Genomic DNA, 14852 nt, shown 5'->3' with positions numbered 1-14852 from the left:
ATAGATATCTCTGCTACACAATACATGGACACCTTTGACTTAACGTCAACATTGTTACTTCTTCACATGCAGTTGATAATGTTAGTTCATGTTTTAAACGTTTTAAAATGAAATGCTGTAATGGCAGGAATACACCAACACAATCACCATTTCATTACTCACCGAGTGTTGAATTTAGTTTTTTCTCGCCGATGGATTGGAGTTTATGGAGGCCTGGTTTAACAACAGCAAAACTATATTAAAATGTGTTTACAAACTCTTACACGCGCAGTATATTCCAAGTTTATCGTTTATCCAGTCGTATGCTCACTGACTTTACTTCCCGAACATTAATTTTCGCCAAAATTGTACTAATTCAAACACCGACGTCGCGAACGTCTCATACTTGCGCATGTGCTGTGTGAGTCTATGCGTGAGACAGGACAGGAGGAAGTGTCTTAAATAAAAGCTTAGGAAACGTATTCTTTATGTAGTTTTGCTGTTGTTAGACCTGGCCTCCATTTACTGCAACTCATCAAGGATTTGCCCAGGAAAGATAAATCCCTTCTCTCATCCTATGACGAGACCAAAGATGACTGAGAGGCAAAAAAACAAGTGTGAGTCTGATTTCCCTTAAATGACATTTATTTATTTATTTCTCTATCTTGGTTTGCGGTAAACATGAGCAAAAATATACATACAGTAAGAGCAAAAAAAAAAAGATGCAGAATCATCATCCTTTTGGGGCGAGAGTATCTCAACAAAATGTAATGTATTTATTCTTTGAACTATCCTTACAACTATCCTTACACCGCAGTCTCAGGCAATACAACGATATAAGACGAGGGGTTAGGTGGGGGAAATGAGGTGTGTTGAAGTTATGCTTTATTTGAAACATGAATAGTTAACTCTCTCTGACATTTGCGGACCGTGTTGTAGTTTTATTATATTTATATTCATGAAGGTTTTTGCGCTTGAAAGTTCTCTGAAAGCTCTTTCTGATGTATTCACTATCAATTTACTTTCAATGACGGTGTCTTAATGCTGAAACATTTGACCCCGGTCTTCAGAGAACTTTCATTGCTAGCTTTAATGGTTCTGAATTTGAATAAGGAGACAGGACTCAAACCATGACAAAACGTTTCTACATAAAAGAAAAAGAAGAAACCTTTCCAACCAAGCTGCTAACATTTTGCCATTTGTTGAATGGAATGCAGAAAACATATCAGGTAGCTCCCACGACATGGTACAATCCAAGTTTATACATTCTCTCCACTTTACAACAAAATAACAATAAAAATACTCTTTTATAAATAAAACACTTTTTATATTCCATCATGATAATGCACGCTGGCAAGGTTGCCTGACTGCATATATCTTTACTTTCTTTCCTACGTTTTCCTTGCTCTCGATGATACACTGACTTAGTTACAGCCGTTCTAATAAATACATACAGCCCCACAAGAAATAAATGTATTGCTTTTTGAGGACATCTCCAAATTATCACAGAAAAAAAACAAACAGATAAATGGAGATAACAGGAAATAACATTCTGTCACACTGGGGAACAACACTGTCTTTCCACCAGGAGGCACTGTTATGTTGAACACGTTCCTTTTGTGCGTATTATTATTACTATTATTTAAGAGTACGCCTTTTAATAACACAGGGCGCTTAGCCCTCCACCTGGATCCTACAGTATCTCTGCTGAGGATGTGTCAGTGCAGCACAAATAAATCAAATTTAAACTGTCATGAAGATCTTTGGTTGAAGAACTAATCTCCACATGCACATGAGTAAAACAAGAATGGCCAATTAGGTGATGAAGCAGAACATTTTATTTGCCATGATGTGATTTAATAGGGTTTGATCAATTTAAGAATGATTGGGGGTAAAATAGGATTAAATGCATTTTATTTTTTTAAATGAGCCTCGCTTTATATACATTTTGAAGACAGTGATTCAGGCGTTTGACAAAAGGAGGAAGAGCGACAAAGTAGGGTAAAGAAGTTGAGCTTGCCTGCTCTGGATTAGCTGACCAGATTAAGAGATTACAGAGAAAATTAAGTAAATGTTGCAGGAATGCCAGAGGAGAAATGCATGAACTTCTCAGTGGATGGTCACAAAAAGCACACAAAAAAAGAGCCTCGGATGACTGTTGGAGCACGTCCTTCATTATGAATAACCCTGCGGATATAGATCAGATAATCACATCAGATCTAATTGTCTTTCCTTGTCAAGTCTGGATCAGATAAAGAGGTCCTTTTTTTGACCACTGTGAGATATTTGCGAGAGAAACACATCGCTCTGAAAGAAATTAGTGGAGTTGAGCCCGACCTTAATGTGAGTGAACAGATGCTTGTGTTCCACATTTGCTGCGATGCCATGGCAGCATCACAGTCGCACTGGTACAATTTTCGTAGCCGTGCCAAAGTAATGGGGGTTTAAAAGACTCCACAGATTTCTCCAGACAACATTTAGAGGTGTTTCTTGAACTGGACCATAAATGCACGTTAATGTAAACAGCATCAAACTCGGGGCCCAATCTATGCTTTTTCAACAGGTCGGTTGTCTAGTTATCGTGATGGTTTTGCCGTCAGACTGATTCATACAACAGTGAAGAATACCACAAGAAAACCAAAAATTAAGATAAAAAATGATTCAAGGAAGTAAATTTGTTTTGTTAATTTCCTACAGGACAATAAAACAAAACTACCAACTCACATATTCAAGACTCTAGTAACCATTAAAAGAATATGCAAACTATACCTTTTGATATCCTGGATGAATATTGTCGAGGGTGATAACGGGTACGAGTGAAAGAGGGCTCTCTACTTTCTACATCCTTCAAAACTGCATATTAATTAATTCAAAGCACACTTCCAGTGTAAATCAATACAAAATTTGACAATGGCATCTATTTCTGATACATATGAAATAGATGCAATACACGGAAAAAAAATAGATATACTGTAAATATTTGTGTTTAAATTAATTAAAAATTGAGACAACAAGAAAATAGCTTTTGCTTGAGCTTTAGGAATTAAATGATACACACAGTGGGGAGTGTAACGTCATCGTGCAGCAGGAGGATCTGTTTTGCTGTTTACATTTGATATTTAGGTGGTTAGTTGAAAGCCTGCGTAGCATTACTGTTCTGTTTAGCAACTAGCTGATTAGTAGTTTTAGTTTTTTTCTCAAACCAAGGTTGATGTTGTAAGATGTCTGAAGCATGTCTGACGCCTCCTTTAATAATTTATCAGTGGTGTTGATATGAAATTAGAAGCCAAATCTGAACAACCACATCTGTTTCAGAAGCTGCTCTCAGGTCAAACAACCAGCACGAATATCAAATGATCCAAAAAGAATTATCGTTAAATGCGTTGTCTCATCCGAGAAATGGACTCAGACATTCATAATGTATGCCACTTAATGAATATTGCACAATGCATGCAACTTCCCGACCTACAGTATGAAATGGGACCTGTGAATGGAGCACTCACACACACACACGCGCGCACACACGCACGCACACACACACACACGCACACACACACTCACACATGCACAAACATACACGATCTTAAAGGTTTTGACCTCTACTGTAACTCCCTTTTTTTTTGGAGATGCCTATCTTACAGTATTGTTCTCAAAAGTACACACTTGCTGTGTGTAAGGTTCAGTAGATTACAGTGTGGCCCCTCCTGGTGGTCAGTGGTTTAACCTTATTTCACACTTAGCAGAGAGGTGGGACATAAGGGGCCTCCTGCCCTCATAGCACACTAAAGACAAAACACACATGCAAAATGACTTCATCTCTGCATCCATCCATCAAGATATATGTGAGTCTGTTGGATTATTCTTTTAAGTGCAACAAAATAGACGTACTGATATAAGGTTATGATACCGTATAAATACTGTAGATATACACATTTTGTATTTGTAAGTTGTGTATAGTTATAGAGGGGTACTCTATAAGGAGGCAGCAGGAGGGGAGCAGCAATAACGTGTTAATGTTGCTGATCCTTGCAAAACACATTTTCACATCCTTTACATCCCCTAGTTTTTCATGCAGTATAAATAGACGTCACCTGAAACTAATTTACAGAAACGAATTTGTCCCAAAGCTCACAGACAGAAATAATGACAGAATTACCACCCTTTTATTCTTGCCCCATTTCATCACACAACTGGACAAACAAGTTTCCCCCAAAAGTTTGGGGGGTGTTGTAAACAAATCCTACAAAGGGTGTGAATACTGAGATTTGTTTCTGTGTATGTGCAATGTTGCAGAGAATGAAGAAAGTAGTTTTCAGGAGAGGAGAAAAAGGTCAACCTAGTTGGTGTTGATCCTCAGCTTGAAAGACACTCTTCCGGCAAACTTGTCTCTCTCACTTCCAGCGGGAATGTTGTTGGCGTTGATCCTGCACTCGATGTTGACATCTTGATTGGTAGTAATGTTAAGGAACTTGACGGCAACTAAAGGCTGAGAGTAGTTCACCTGCGAAAACAGGTCCCCAGGACATCGTTAACACAGGAAGTGATGCATTTTGTCTGGTATGTCTTTAATAGACTGTCCACAGATACGTGATAGCTGCTCGGTTATTAGCAGCAATATTTGCAAATTTAAGTAATATTTTGATTTCAGACAAAATCTTACCTGAGCTTTCTTGCCATAGTAAGGGTAGTACATAAGGTTGAAAGTGCCATTTGGAGGGAAGTACACCATCTCTCCAATTTTGTCAGAGTCTTCTCTCTGAGGGGATGAAACAGCTTCATGAGTTACAGCCATTACATATATGTAGACGAGGAGAAGGTGAGCCCCACAAATCTCCTTTCTCTCAATCTAATTTCCCAACATGCCCTCTATCTACTTCAGCAGTCTATTTAATGCAAAACACGGTCTTAGTAGACATATATATCTAAAATCTACATTGCTACTATTCATGTTTTATCGCAATCTAAAGTCTAAAAACACAGGTTCCGTCCTGTTCTTACCCATTGATCTTTGCCAACTTTGTATTTCTGAGAGTGAGCAAATGAATGAAGCGCAATGGGGGAAAAAAAAGAAAATAGAAGAGGAGCATATGCAGGTGGTGTAAGTGACAACGTGGCATGCAATACAGATATGATAGTTGAAACGATACGAGCACAGACGTCAAAGGAAATGGAGACGAGTGATAGGTGGCAGATGAGAGTGAGGCACAAAAGCTATGAATGGGCTGAAAGCCAAATTGTTACGTTACACTTTTCATTGTGAAAGACAAAAGGGGATTACCTTTGCACCACAGGTGACGAACGGAACCTGTCCATTGTTTCCTGGCAGCATCCCAATCACCTGGCGAGACAGAGAGACAACTCATCTCCAGCACTATTCCCATTGCACTCATTTTAAACACAGAGGAATGGACAATCATGTTTAAAATTGCTATAAAAAAATATGCCAGAAATTAACAATAAATGCAATAACCAAGGACTGTTATCTTCATACTGACTCTTTTCCTTATTCCCAAGCAGTTTCATTATCTCAGTCACTCCATGTCTCCTAGCAACACCATCCCTCTTCCTTCCCTCTGTCTCTTTCATACCCGATTCAGCTTGATGATGATGCACGGCTTGCCCTCCTGGTATCCATAGTGACGATCATTGATTCCAGAGCATTCCTCCAGAATGGTGCGGTTGAACTGACAGGAGCGCTTCGGGTTGTTCTTCACATCGCCGCTGTCCTCCTGCAGGAAGTACTGGTCTGGGGTGCACTCGTTATTTTTCTCAGCCTGGAAGGAGTTGTTGTAGGCTGCAGGGGGGGGGGGGGGGGGGGGTATATTTATTTTGTTTGCAGGGGCTTATGACGCAACTGAAACCTTGGTGCAAGACAATTTCCTACCTCTATCTCTTATTAGGTAAGAAATTCATTCTAGATTGTTGAATAATCCACAGCAGTAAGCTTTTTAAAATCACTGTACGAGAGGCCGAGAGCCAGACTTACGTGTCAGGAACCTGTCCAGGGCCTGAGCGTACATGTCCCAGGTCTCAGTTTTATCGACTTTATAGACAATCTCATAGGTCTCATCTGATTTGGGTCTAATCACCATGCCTGTGAGTGACAAGAGAGACAGCAGGGGTTTCATGACACCGCGCCACGGGCTGTGACCTGTGTCCGCACAATTTGTATTATTAGCTACTGCACCTGGTGTGGAGAGCCTGTCTTGCCAGGTTGGTTTGTGTTCGTCCAAGGTCTGCAGCATGACATACATGGTGAGTGCAAACAAGCCGGCAAGGAAGATGTAGAAAACTAAATAGAAGAGAAGAATAAGACCTGCAGACAGAGAGGGAAGAGGGTTGTATCAGCTGTGAGCAATATCAGTGAGAAATGATCATCGATGAATTATTCAGCTCAATTACTCCTTCTGTACATTGAAACTTGTATCTTATTCAGGAGGAAATAAGTTGGCCTACTTAGAAAAGCTAAATCATACAAATGGAATAGATCATGCAAATATTTATTATTTCAATGAACATTGTTCAGATATCATACTGATGTTAGAAATAAACGTGTCTCACAAATCCTGTGTTCCTATTCTAAATTAATATCTAACTAAGCCTATTTGGCTATAGCTTCCCTGCTAAATTCAAGATGTCATGGTTGCGTATCCTCATATTTTTTGGTCATTGTATGATTTCCTAAGTGGTTCCTTTACACTTAATATAATGTTAAATTGTGATGCACTCACTCATTTCTGAACATATTGGTATCTGCAAAATCAAATCAATTCAGTTCAATTCCATTGGCATATATTGGCTAAGAACAAAATGGCAATGTACTGAAACAATAATTTATTGAGAATACAATTACACTAAGCATCATACAAACAAGCATTTTGTAATTTTGTACCACACACTAACACCAAAGAAGCACTGCAAGCAACACACCGTTCCCTTCTGATCAAATGTGATCAAACAAAGGGATTATGTAGAAAACGACAGCTGGTCTAAACTAACGTAATATTGCGTGTGTTTTCGTGTTGCTTGAAAGAGGCATGAGCTATGTACAGATAGAGCATTCTCAGATAGAGCATTCTCAGATAGAGCATTCTCAGATAGAGCATTCTCTGTTTTATTCATTGACATTTTCAAAAATGTTCTCTTCGTATCCAGACTTCTGCCGCACAATACACTCGTTTGTGCTGCTGGCGGTGCATTACAATGAAAGCTTTTTGATTTATGCATGAAGGCTACATTAGCTACATCTGCAACTTTGGGTAAGTGCAGTCACTTTCCCGATTACCTTAATGCACATTTTTAAGTAGGAATAATCTTAAATCGGAGCAGATAATGGAATCAGTTCATTTTAATTAAACATTGCTGCAGTGTTGCTGTGTGGTCACTTTCGGACCAATAATGTTCACAGGAGGCCGGTTAATCCTCTTTAAACTCTTAAACCATCTGCCTCTCTCTTTCTCTCTCACACATGAACAACCGTCCTTCACATACTTAAAATGTAACTGCACAACGTTGTCTAAAATGAAGTCAACTTGGTGAAAACAGTATGTTCATGGTTGCTTTCCTCACAATCTTGCATCCATTAAACCAAGATTGAAAGGCTGGTCTCTGAAACTCATAGCGTTTGCCTGTCCACAGAGGGGGAGGAACGATGACAGAGGGGGATAGAGAAGGAGGGAGAACAAGGACCCCCTGGAGACCGGGCCACAGGGTCAGGAGATTACACGGCATTTTATTTAATGCACAGAGGTCAGATGAACCCTCTCTGTGATGTGATGTTTCCTACTTAAATCATCAAATACTTTTGAAGCAGCTGTTTTCTCCCACCTCAGACATTCTCGTATACACAGAGAGCAGAACAACGTAAATAGCCTTGTCTATGACACATCCCTCATTTTGAGCATCAACACCTGAGGCCCGTGTTGTGGCCCCCAGCAAGGAGCTCACTCACTCTATCGGCAGGCGCTGCAGCTGCCTCCCCCACACACAGCCAGGCTTACAGGAATCCATAACAAAATGTCAAGGGGAAGCTGCTCCACTAGGGGGGGAATTACAGAGTGGTATCTTGATGATTTAGAGCAGGGGTCTCAAACTCAATTTACCTGGGGGCCACTGGAGCTAGGGTCTGGGTGAGGCTGGGCCGCATCAGGTTTTCAACAAAAAAAACGCATTTATTAAAAACAGAAAAAAAAAGAAAAAAAAACTGTCTTCAATGCTTTTGCTTCTGCTATACCCTACACTTTTTCAGTGCTTTGGTTCCGGTTTTCCACAAGAAAAGCTCTGATAAAACATTCCACTGTTCTCAAATATCTTAATTTTTAATTTTCTACACAAAATAAGATGAAAAAATAAATAAACAAATAAAGAATAAAGAAAATAAATCAATCAATCAGTAATAAATAAATAAAATAATAATAAAACAGCAAATAAGAAAAACTTAAGAAACCACATATAGTTGGTGGGTAGAGAAATTATTTTTTTTCAGATTCAAATTAACAGTATTAACAGTTATTTAACCTTTAACATGAACATTAATGAAACTTTCAACATGAGCTGTTCTGAACATGGCTTCTCTTGCCTACTTTTGGCTAGAGGTCTGGCAGCGCTTCCTCTTGCATAGCCGAGCCACATTTGGCTTGAGGGAGGAAGCAATTGAGACCCTCAGTAGACTTTGAAGATGCTCATCAGTAAGTCTGGTCCTGTACTTGGACTTATTGAAGTTCAAGGTGGAGAAGAGCTTTTCACACAAGTACGTGCTCCCAAAAAGGCACATGGTCCGCTTGAACATTCTGGAAAGCTCAGGGAAGCTGGGAGTCAATTCTCTCAAAAATTGCCCAAGCTTGTCTGCTCTTCCACTCACCTCCCTGAACTTGGCTTTGAGTTCAGAGTTGCACTGCAGGTCAATGAGCTCCATTTGAAGCACAGGAGGGGCATCTTGCACATCAAAGGAGAAGGGGTCCGCAAAAATTTGAAATGTGGCTCTGTGCGTCTTGAAGTCTGCAAATCTGTGGTCAAATTCCTCCTGTAGCTTCAAAATGGCATCAGCATACTTCTCACCACTGAATGGTGTGCCTGCATCCACAAGTGCCTTGCATGCTGGGAAATGGCAAAGGTTTGTCTGAGATAGCTGAACTTTCCATAGCATAAGTTTTGTGGAGAATGCTCTCACATTGTCATAGGCAGCACTGACAAGTTGCCCCTGGCCTTGTAACCTCTTGTTCAGTACATTAAGCTCATGCGTGACATCAACAAGAAAAGCTAAGTCCATGAGCCATATAGGATCACTTAACACAGGAACAGCCACCCCATTCTTCTCCATGAAGACTTTCACTTCTGCTCTCAACTCAAAAAATCTCTTCAACATGTTTCCCCTGCTGAGCCAACGTACCTCGGTGAAGTAAAGCACGTCCCCATATTCTGACTCCATTTCTTCTAAAAAAGCACGGAACCTTCTGTGTTTTAAGCCCCTGGATCTGATGTGGTTGATGCATTGCACAACAACAGACATCACGTTGTCAAATTTCAGGCATTTGCTGCAAAGGGCCTGCTGATGGATAATGCAGTGCAGAGCTATGGCTTCCTCCACACCCTCCTCTTCCAGTTTTTTTTGAACAAGTGCCACCAGTCCATTTTTCCTCCCTGTCATTGATGGCGCTCCATCAGTTGTTATCCCAACAAATCTCTTCCATGAAAAACCGGCATTCTCAATGGCATCACACAGCTGGTGAAATATCTCCTGAGCGGTGGTCTGGCCATGCATTGGCATTACTGTGAGCAACTCCTCTGTCACTTCAAAATTGTCATCAACACCACGGACATATATTGCGAGCTGGGCAGTGTCAGTGATGTCTGTGGTCTCATCAAGAGCGACTGAGTATACACTGAAACATTTTGCTTTCTCACACAGTTGATCATAAATGTCACTTGACATGTCACAAATGCGCTCTGCCACGGTGTTGGCAGAAAGGCTGATGTTGCTGAACTGACCTTTCTTTTCTGGACAGACAATACTTGCAGCCTGTAACAGGCACTTTTTGACAAATTCACCTTCTGTAAATGGCTTTCCTGCTTTAGCAATCATCTCACTAACCACATAGCTAGCTTCGACTGCTGCGTTATTCTCTTTGGTTACTTTCTTAAAAAAATCTTGTTGCTTCAGTAGACATGTTTTAAGATTGGCAACTCGGTTGGCTCTCTCATCTCCCTGGTATTTTGCATAGTCCTCAGCATGTCTAGTTGTGTAATGACGTTTCAAATTGTATTCCTTATGCACCGCAACTTTCTCTGTGCAAATAAGACACGTCGGAGTGCCCCTGTGCTCCACAAAGAAATACTGAATTTCCCACTTTTCCTGAAATTGTCTGTGCTCATCACCAACCTTTCTCTTCACTGCAGGCTTTGAGAAAGACATGTTTGGGGCTGTGTAATATATAATTCCACTAGGTATCGCTGTTGTGTTGAAGTTTAAGTTTTAGTGTTTAGCTGACGTACAAAGAACGTAATTTCCGCTGGTACCAGATTGGCTCAGGGTCCTGCGCCTGCATATGACGTCGAGCACGGCACAGTTAGTGATTGGTTGAACGTCAGAAACCATGGAAACACAAAGTGTTTGTGGTGGCCGTTTAATATTTATATTATAAGTTCTCCCTATAAACGTGCATTTTTTTCACACTGACAGGATCAGATAGTTACAATAAGTGTCCGACAACATACTAGAAAGGAGAAATGAACGTATGTCTACCTTTAGCTTGAGATCGCTGTTTGTTGCGAGAGCCAATCAGTGTGGAGAGTCTCATAACGTTACTGCACACAGGTCCTGTGCGGTGTCCTGCAGGCTGCTGTGCCCGCTGCAGTTTATGGAAGACAGAGTTTACCGACAACCGTTTAACGACCAGGAGAGTTTATGTTTCGCAGCCGGCTCTGGAGGGAGAGAGCCGGTGAATCCCCTGTGAACTTCCCCTGACCGGGGGAATGGGACTGGACCGGAGTTCGCTGGCGGTTTACCTGACCGGGAGTTTCGGAGGGAGAGAACCGGAGGAAAACCGACGAGATTACATACAAAGTCAATGCAGACCGGAGGTTGTTTATTTTTTTCGCGGGACTGGACCGGAGGACTGAACCACTGCTAGCTGGCAGGCAGCCGGCTCAGAGCAGCAGCACTGAAGGATAGAACTGGGGGAAAAACCCACAGTTTACCGGCGGCCGTTTACTGACCATGGGAGTATTTTTGAGTATTTTGCGATTATTTTTGTCGCTTTTGCTGTGAACACCCCTTTAGTCCACACAGCAACAGAACAACAACAAACAGCGATCTCAAGCTAAAGGTAGACATACGTTCATTTCTCCTTTCTAGTATGTTGTCGGACACTTATTGTAACTATCTGAGCCTGTCAGTGTGAAAAAAATGCACGTTTATAGGGAGAACTAGGGAGAATGTGACGCCTCCAGAGGGTATCATGTACCCAGAAATGACAGCGGAGCTTCGGACTTTCAGAGCAGTACAGCGCAGTGATGGTGGTGATCTCAGTCATGGATGATGAGAGAAAAAGCAAAACAGGCGGGCTCGCTCGCGTATGGGCGAGACAAAATCGTGTCAATTGTGTCCGGTGTGCACACAGCTTTAAGCTGTCATTTCTGGGTACATGATACCATACAGCATCCATGTCAAACTCGCGCGGGCCGCACTAACATTAAACTTTCATATCAAGGCGGGGGCCTCAAACTAGCGTCCGGCGGGCCGCATTTGGCCCGCGGGCCGCGAGTTTGAGACCCCTGATTTAGAGCTTGCGTGTGTGTTTTTTCTCACCCAATTGCAACTAGAGTCATTGGAATCCGAGGTGAAATTATCGAATGGCTGAGCGAGATGTCTGTTGCACGCAAAAGACCCAAGCTGAGTCATTAAATATATAAAGAGTCAGCCCTGCAGGCCCCGGACCACGCCAGAGGCACTACAGCGAGAGAGGCATCAGAGACGAGATGTGACAAAACAAAATGTTAAAGTGTTTTTCTCTGTCACCCAGAGGGGAAGTGGTGCAAACCGCAAATATGACACCACCCAGGGGAGACTGCAAGTGAAAACGTGCACATGGCTTCAAGCGTGTGGGCCGGGGGGCTTTCCCCCTGGCAGAGAGGGTGTTAGGTTCACGGTCGGCCCACTCAGGCCATGCTGATGACGGACAGTGAAGCATCTCTCTTTCACCCTGGTTTTGTTTGCAGATGGCAGTTGAAAGCAACATACAAAAGGCCAGGGTGGGGGTTTAGCATCACGTTCTTTATTAAATAATAATAGCAGGAGGTGTCTCTTTTCTTTCACAATGAATTAGGAAGACACGCTGTTCATTTGCTTTGTAAATTGGTGATCAAACGGATCTCTGGACTGAAAATGAAGTATCCTGGAGAAAGAATAAATAGCTATGCACTGCGGTCCTTTTATTGTTAAACCATCTATTCATTATCATTATATACTTGTATATGGTCTACAATCTTATACTGAGACCACCATCATGGCTGAGTTACCCATCGGGCCCGTTCAGGCTCTTTTCCTGTTTTGCAATATGAGCCTTTTGTTGTTTTTGGAAGTGTGAGGCGCAGAACACTTAATTAGTTCTATTTTAAATAGAGGTAGTTGTTTGAACATGTTTGCCTGGTGTCGGCTGGTGGCACTGCAACATCAAAATTGCAGGACTGTTCTGTTTTATCAAGGTTATTTCCATATCATCACAGCGCTTTACACAAAGCAGAACACACAAGCAAGTGTTCTGTGTTTCATCCTCAAAGAAGCCTTTGATCTAAGGCTCTGCATGTACATTATACTGCATAATTATAAATGTGAACAACAAATTTGCTTTTTAAAAGAGACTGCCAACCTGACTTGGGTGTTTTTCTCACTTTTTCCTGTGGGCATATTGACATAAGTGGGTAAAGACAATGGATGGATGGACTGCCACGCAGTCAAACAAGTGGACTTATGGGTAGGGTACGCACAATGCATGCATCATTCGGAGAATGAGAAAGTGCTACGGTGAAATGCCAAGTTTAGCAGACCTGTACGTAGTGGCTGACTACAGAAATAGCCTAATTAACAAGCCTTAGAGAGCACAGCTTAAAAAGGCCACCAGACCTTAAAGCACATGGGACGCACTGAGCCGGATTAACTCGAACACTGCACTAGGATTGCGGCAAAGGAAGCTACTTTCAATGATTCCCAATTTTGCGCTAATGGTAAAATGTCCATTAATGAAACATTATCAACACAAAACTTGAGTGCCGCTGAGATCATGTCCCCAGCGTAAAGATTAAAAAAAGAATCAAAATTCTTGAAAGTGGTTTACTTTTCTAGATCCTACCCTCTGAATTGATACCTCCCCCATCAGCCAATGAAGTCATTAGATTAGGATTAACTGATCACTGATGTACACTCACTGGGAGGGGCCGGGTTGGAGGTGATACAAATAGCTTTTGGCCTACGGCTTTACCCAGATTAAAGCGCTCCAATGTCATTAGAACAGAGCCATATGCGCCCTATCATTTCATGAATCATTGAAGTAGTTGCAAGCTGGTTGTATGGCAGAAAGGAGGACAGCATGTGGCAATTCTCCTGTGTTACATGGAGGCTGGGATTGGATCTCCCTTAAAATCTCGGGGGGCAGAAGCCTGAAAATGAATGACATCATGTTGAATACTCACTAGATAAAGCTACAGGCCTACAAACCTATTTATCTCCAAGGAAAAAAAAAAAAAAGTCTCATCTGCCGCAGAATTCATGTCGTAGCTAGCTAAAGCTCTCTCGTTGCTTTCAAAGAGAGGAGTTGATGATATGCACATTGCAACAGAGTGGAACCTGCCTCAGCAGCGCTGCAGTAATCTGGCTAATTCAAATGTGAAATAAGACCATATGCCTCCACCCCTATGTTGAGCGCATTGCGCAGAGAAAGCAGCGCCATAAATTAATAAAGAAAGAAAGAAAATAGGCAGTAGGATTTTTTTTTTCCTTCCACCGGCTTTCACAGAAGCGGTGCCGCATTCAGATTTCAGCACCAGACTATATAGTGGACAGCGAACAGCTCCAATCATTACCTGAACACTGGAAAGAAAATAATCAACCAACTTCTATCAGGGTGAAATTAATATTACAGTGACACACTTTCGTTTCTGGAGTCCTCTCCTGAAGCTTTAGGAAAGGCTAAAAAAGACTGTGACAGAGACCTGTTACAGAGCCGTGGAGGGGCCGTGTTTGCTGCATTGCTGTAGCTGGACAGTACTTACCCCAGCTGCTAGCTGTCCTGCCCAGAAACTCCCTCGTCCTCGAGTTCCATATAGATTCCTTCCACGAGCTTTTTTCTCCATCTTTCGACATTTTGTCATACAAGTTTGAACCCCTAAGCCCTAATAAATGCGCCCTGATGCAGTAAGCGCCGGGTTGAAACAATTGGCCAGACAGCCGAGAGAGAGAGAGAGAGAGGGTGAGAGAGAGAGAGCTACTGTAGCACCGCGGCTATAGGATTAAGCGAGATAATTAAACCCAATTTACTGACGCGCTCAGACGCACGAATGAATGGATATGAGAGTACAAACACTTCTTTAGACAATGTGATAAGAGAAGATGGAGAGTAATGTTAAGAGGTAGCGCTCCTGCACTCGAGTGTAGACCTAGTCTCTGCCCTCCCCCCCAGCTCTTGTCTGTATGCCGCAGAGTTTTGATGAGTGGTGCAAAAATCTAGTGATACTGCGGTAAAGCACTCCCTCCGCCTCTTTCAACCCCCCCACCCTCTCCATCCCCGGCAAGAGCTACTCCCGCCCCCTCCTCCAGCCTTGGCCAATCGTTTGCACCGCATCTCCCCTCCTCGTAGGCTATAACACACGAAAGATAACCA

At 42.0% G+C, this 14852-nt stretch overlaps 1 protein-coding gene across 1 annotated transcript; it reads right to left on the bottom strand.

Moving 5' to 3' along the window:
• Positions 1-4315: 4315 nt before the first annotated feature.
• atp1b2b (ATPase Na+/K+ transporting subunit beta 2b) lies at positions 4316-14335 on the bottom strand (the record flags this gene model as incomplete). The annotated part of the gene is made up of 8 exons (XM_079172353.1): positions 4316-4480; positions 4640-4735; positions 4978-5004; positions 5258-5317; positions 5568-5773; positions 5966-6073; positions 6167-6295; positions 14245-14335. 8 exons carry the CDS (start codon positions 14333-14335, stop codon positions 4316-4318), a joined length of 882 nt encoding a protein of 293 aa, XP_079028479.1.
• Between the last annotated feature and the right edge of the window lie 517 nt (positions 14336-14852).

Source organism: Pholis gunnellus, assembly GCF_910591455.1.
Source record: "Pholis gunnellus genome assembly, chromosome: 13".
Taxonomy (NCBI): domain Eukaryota; kingdom Metazoa; phylum Chordata; class Actinopteri; order Perciformes; family Pholidae; genus Pholis; species Pholis gunnellus.
The sequence above is the reverse complement of the archived record's forward strand: the minus strand, read 5'-3'. Positions and strand labels throughout refer to the sequence as shown.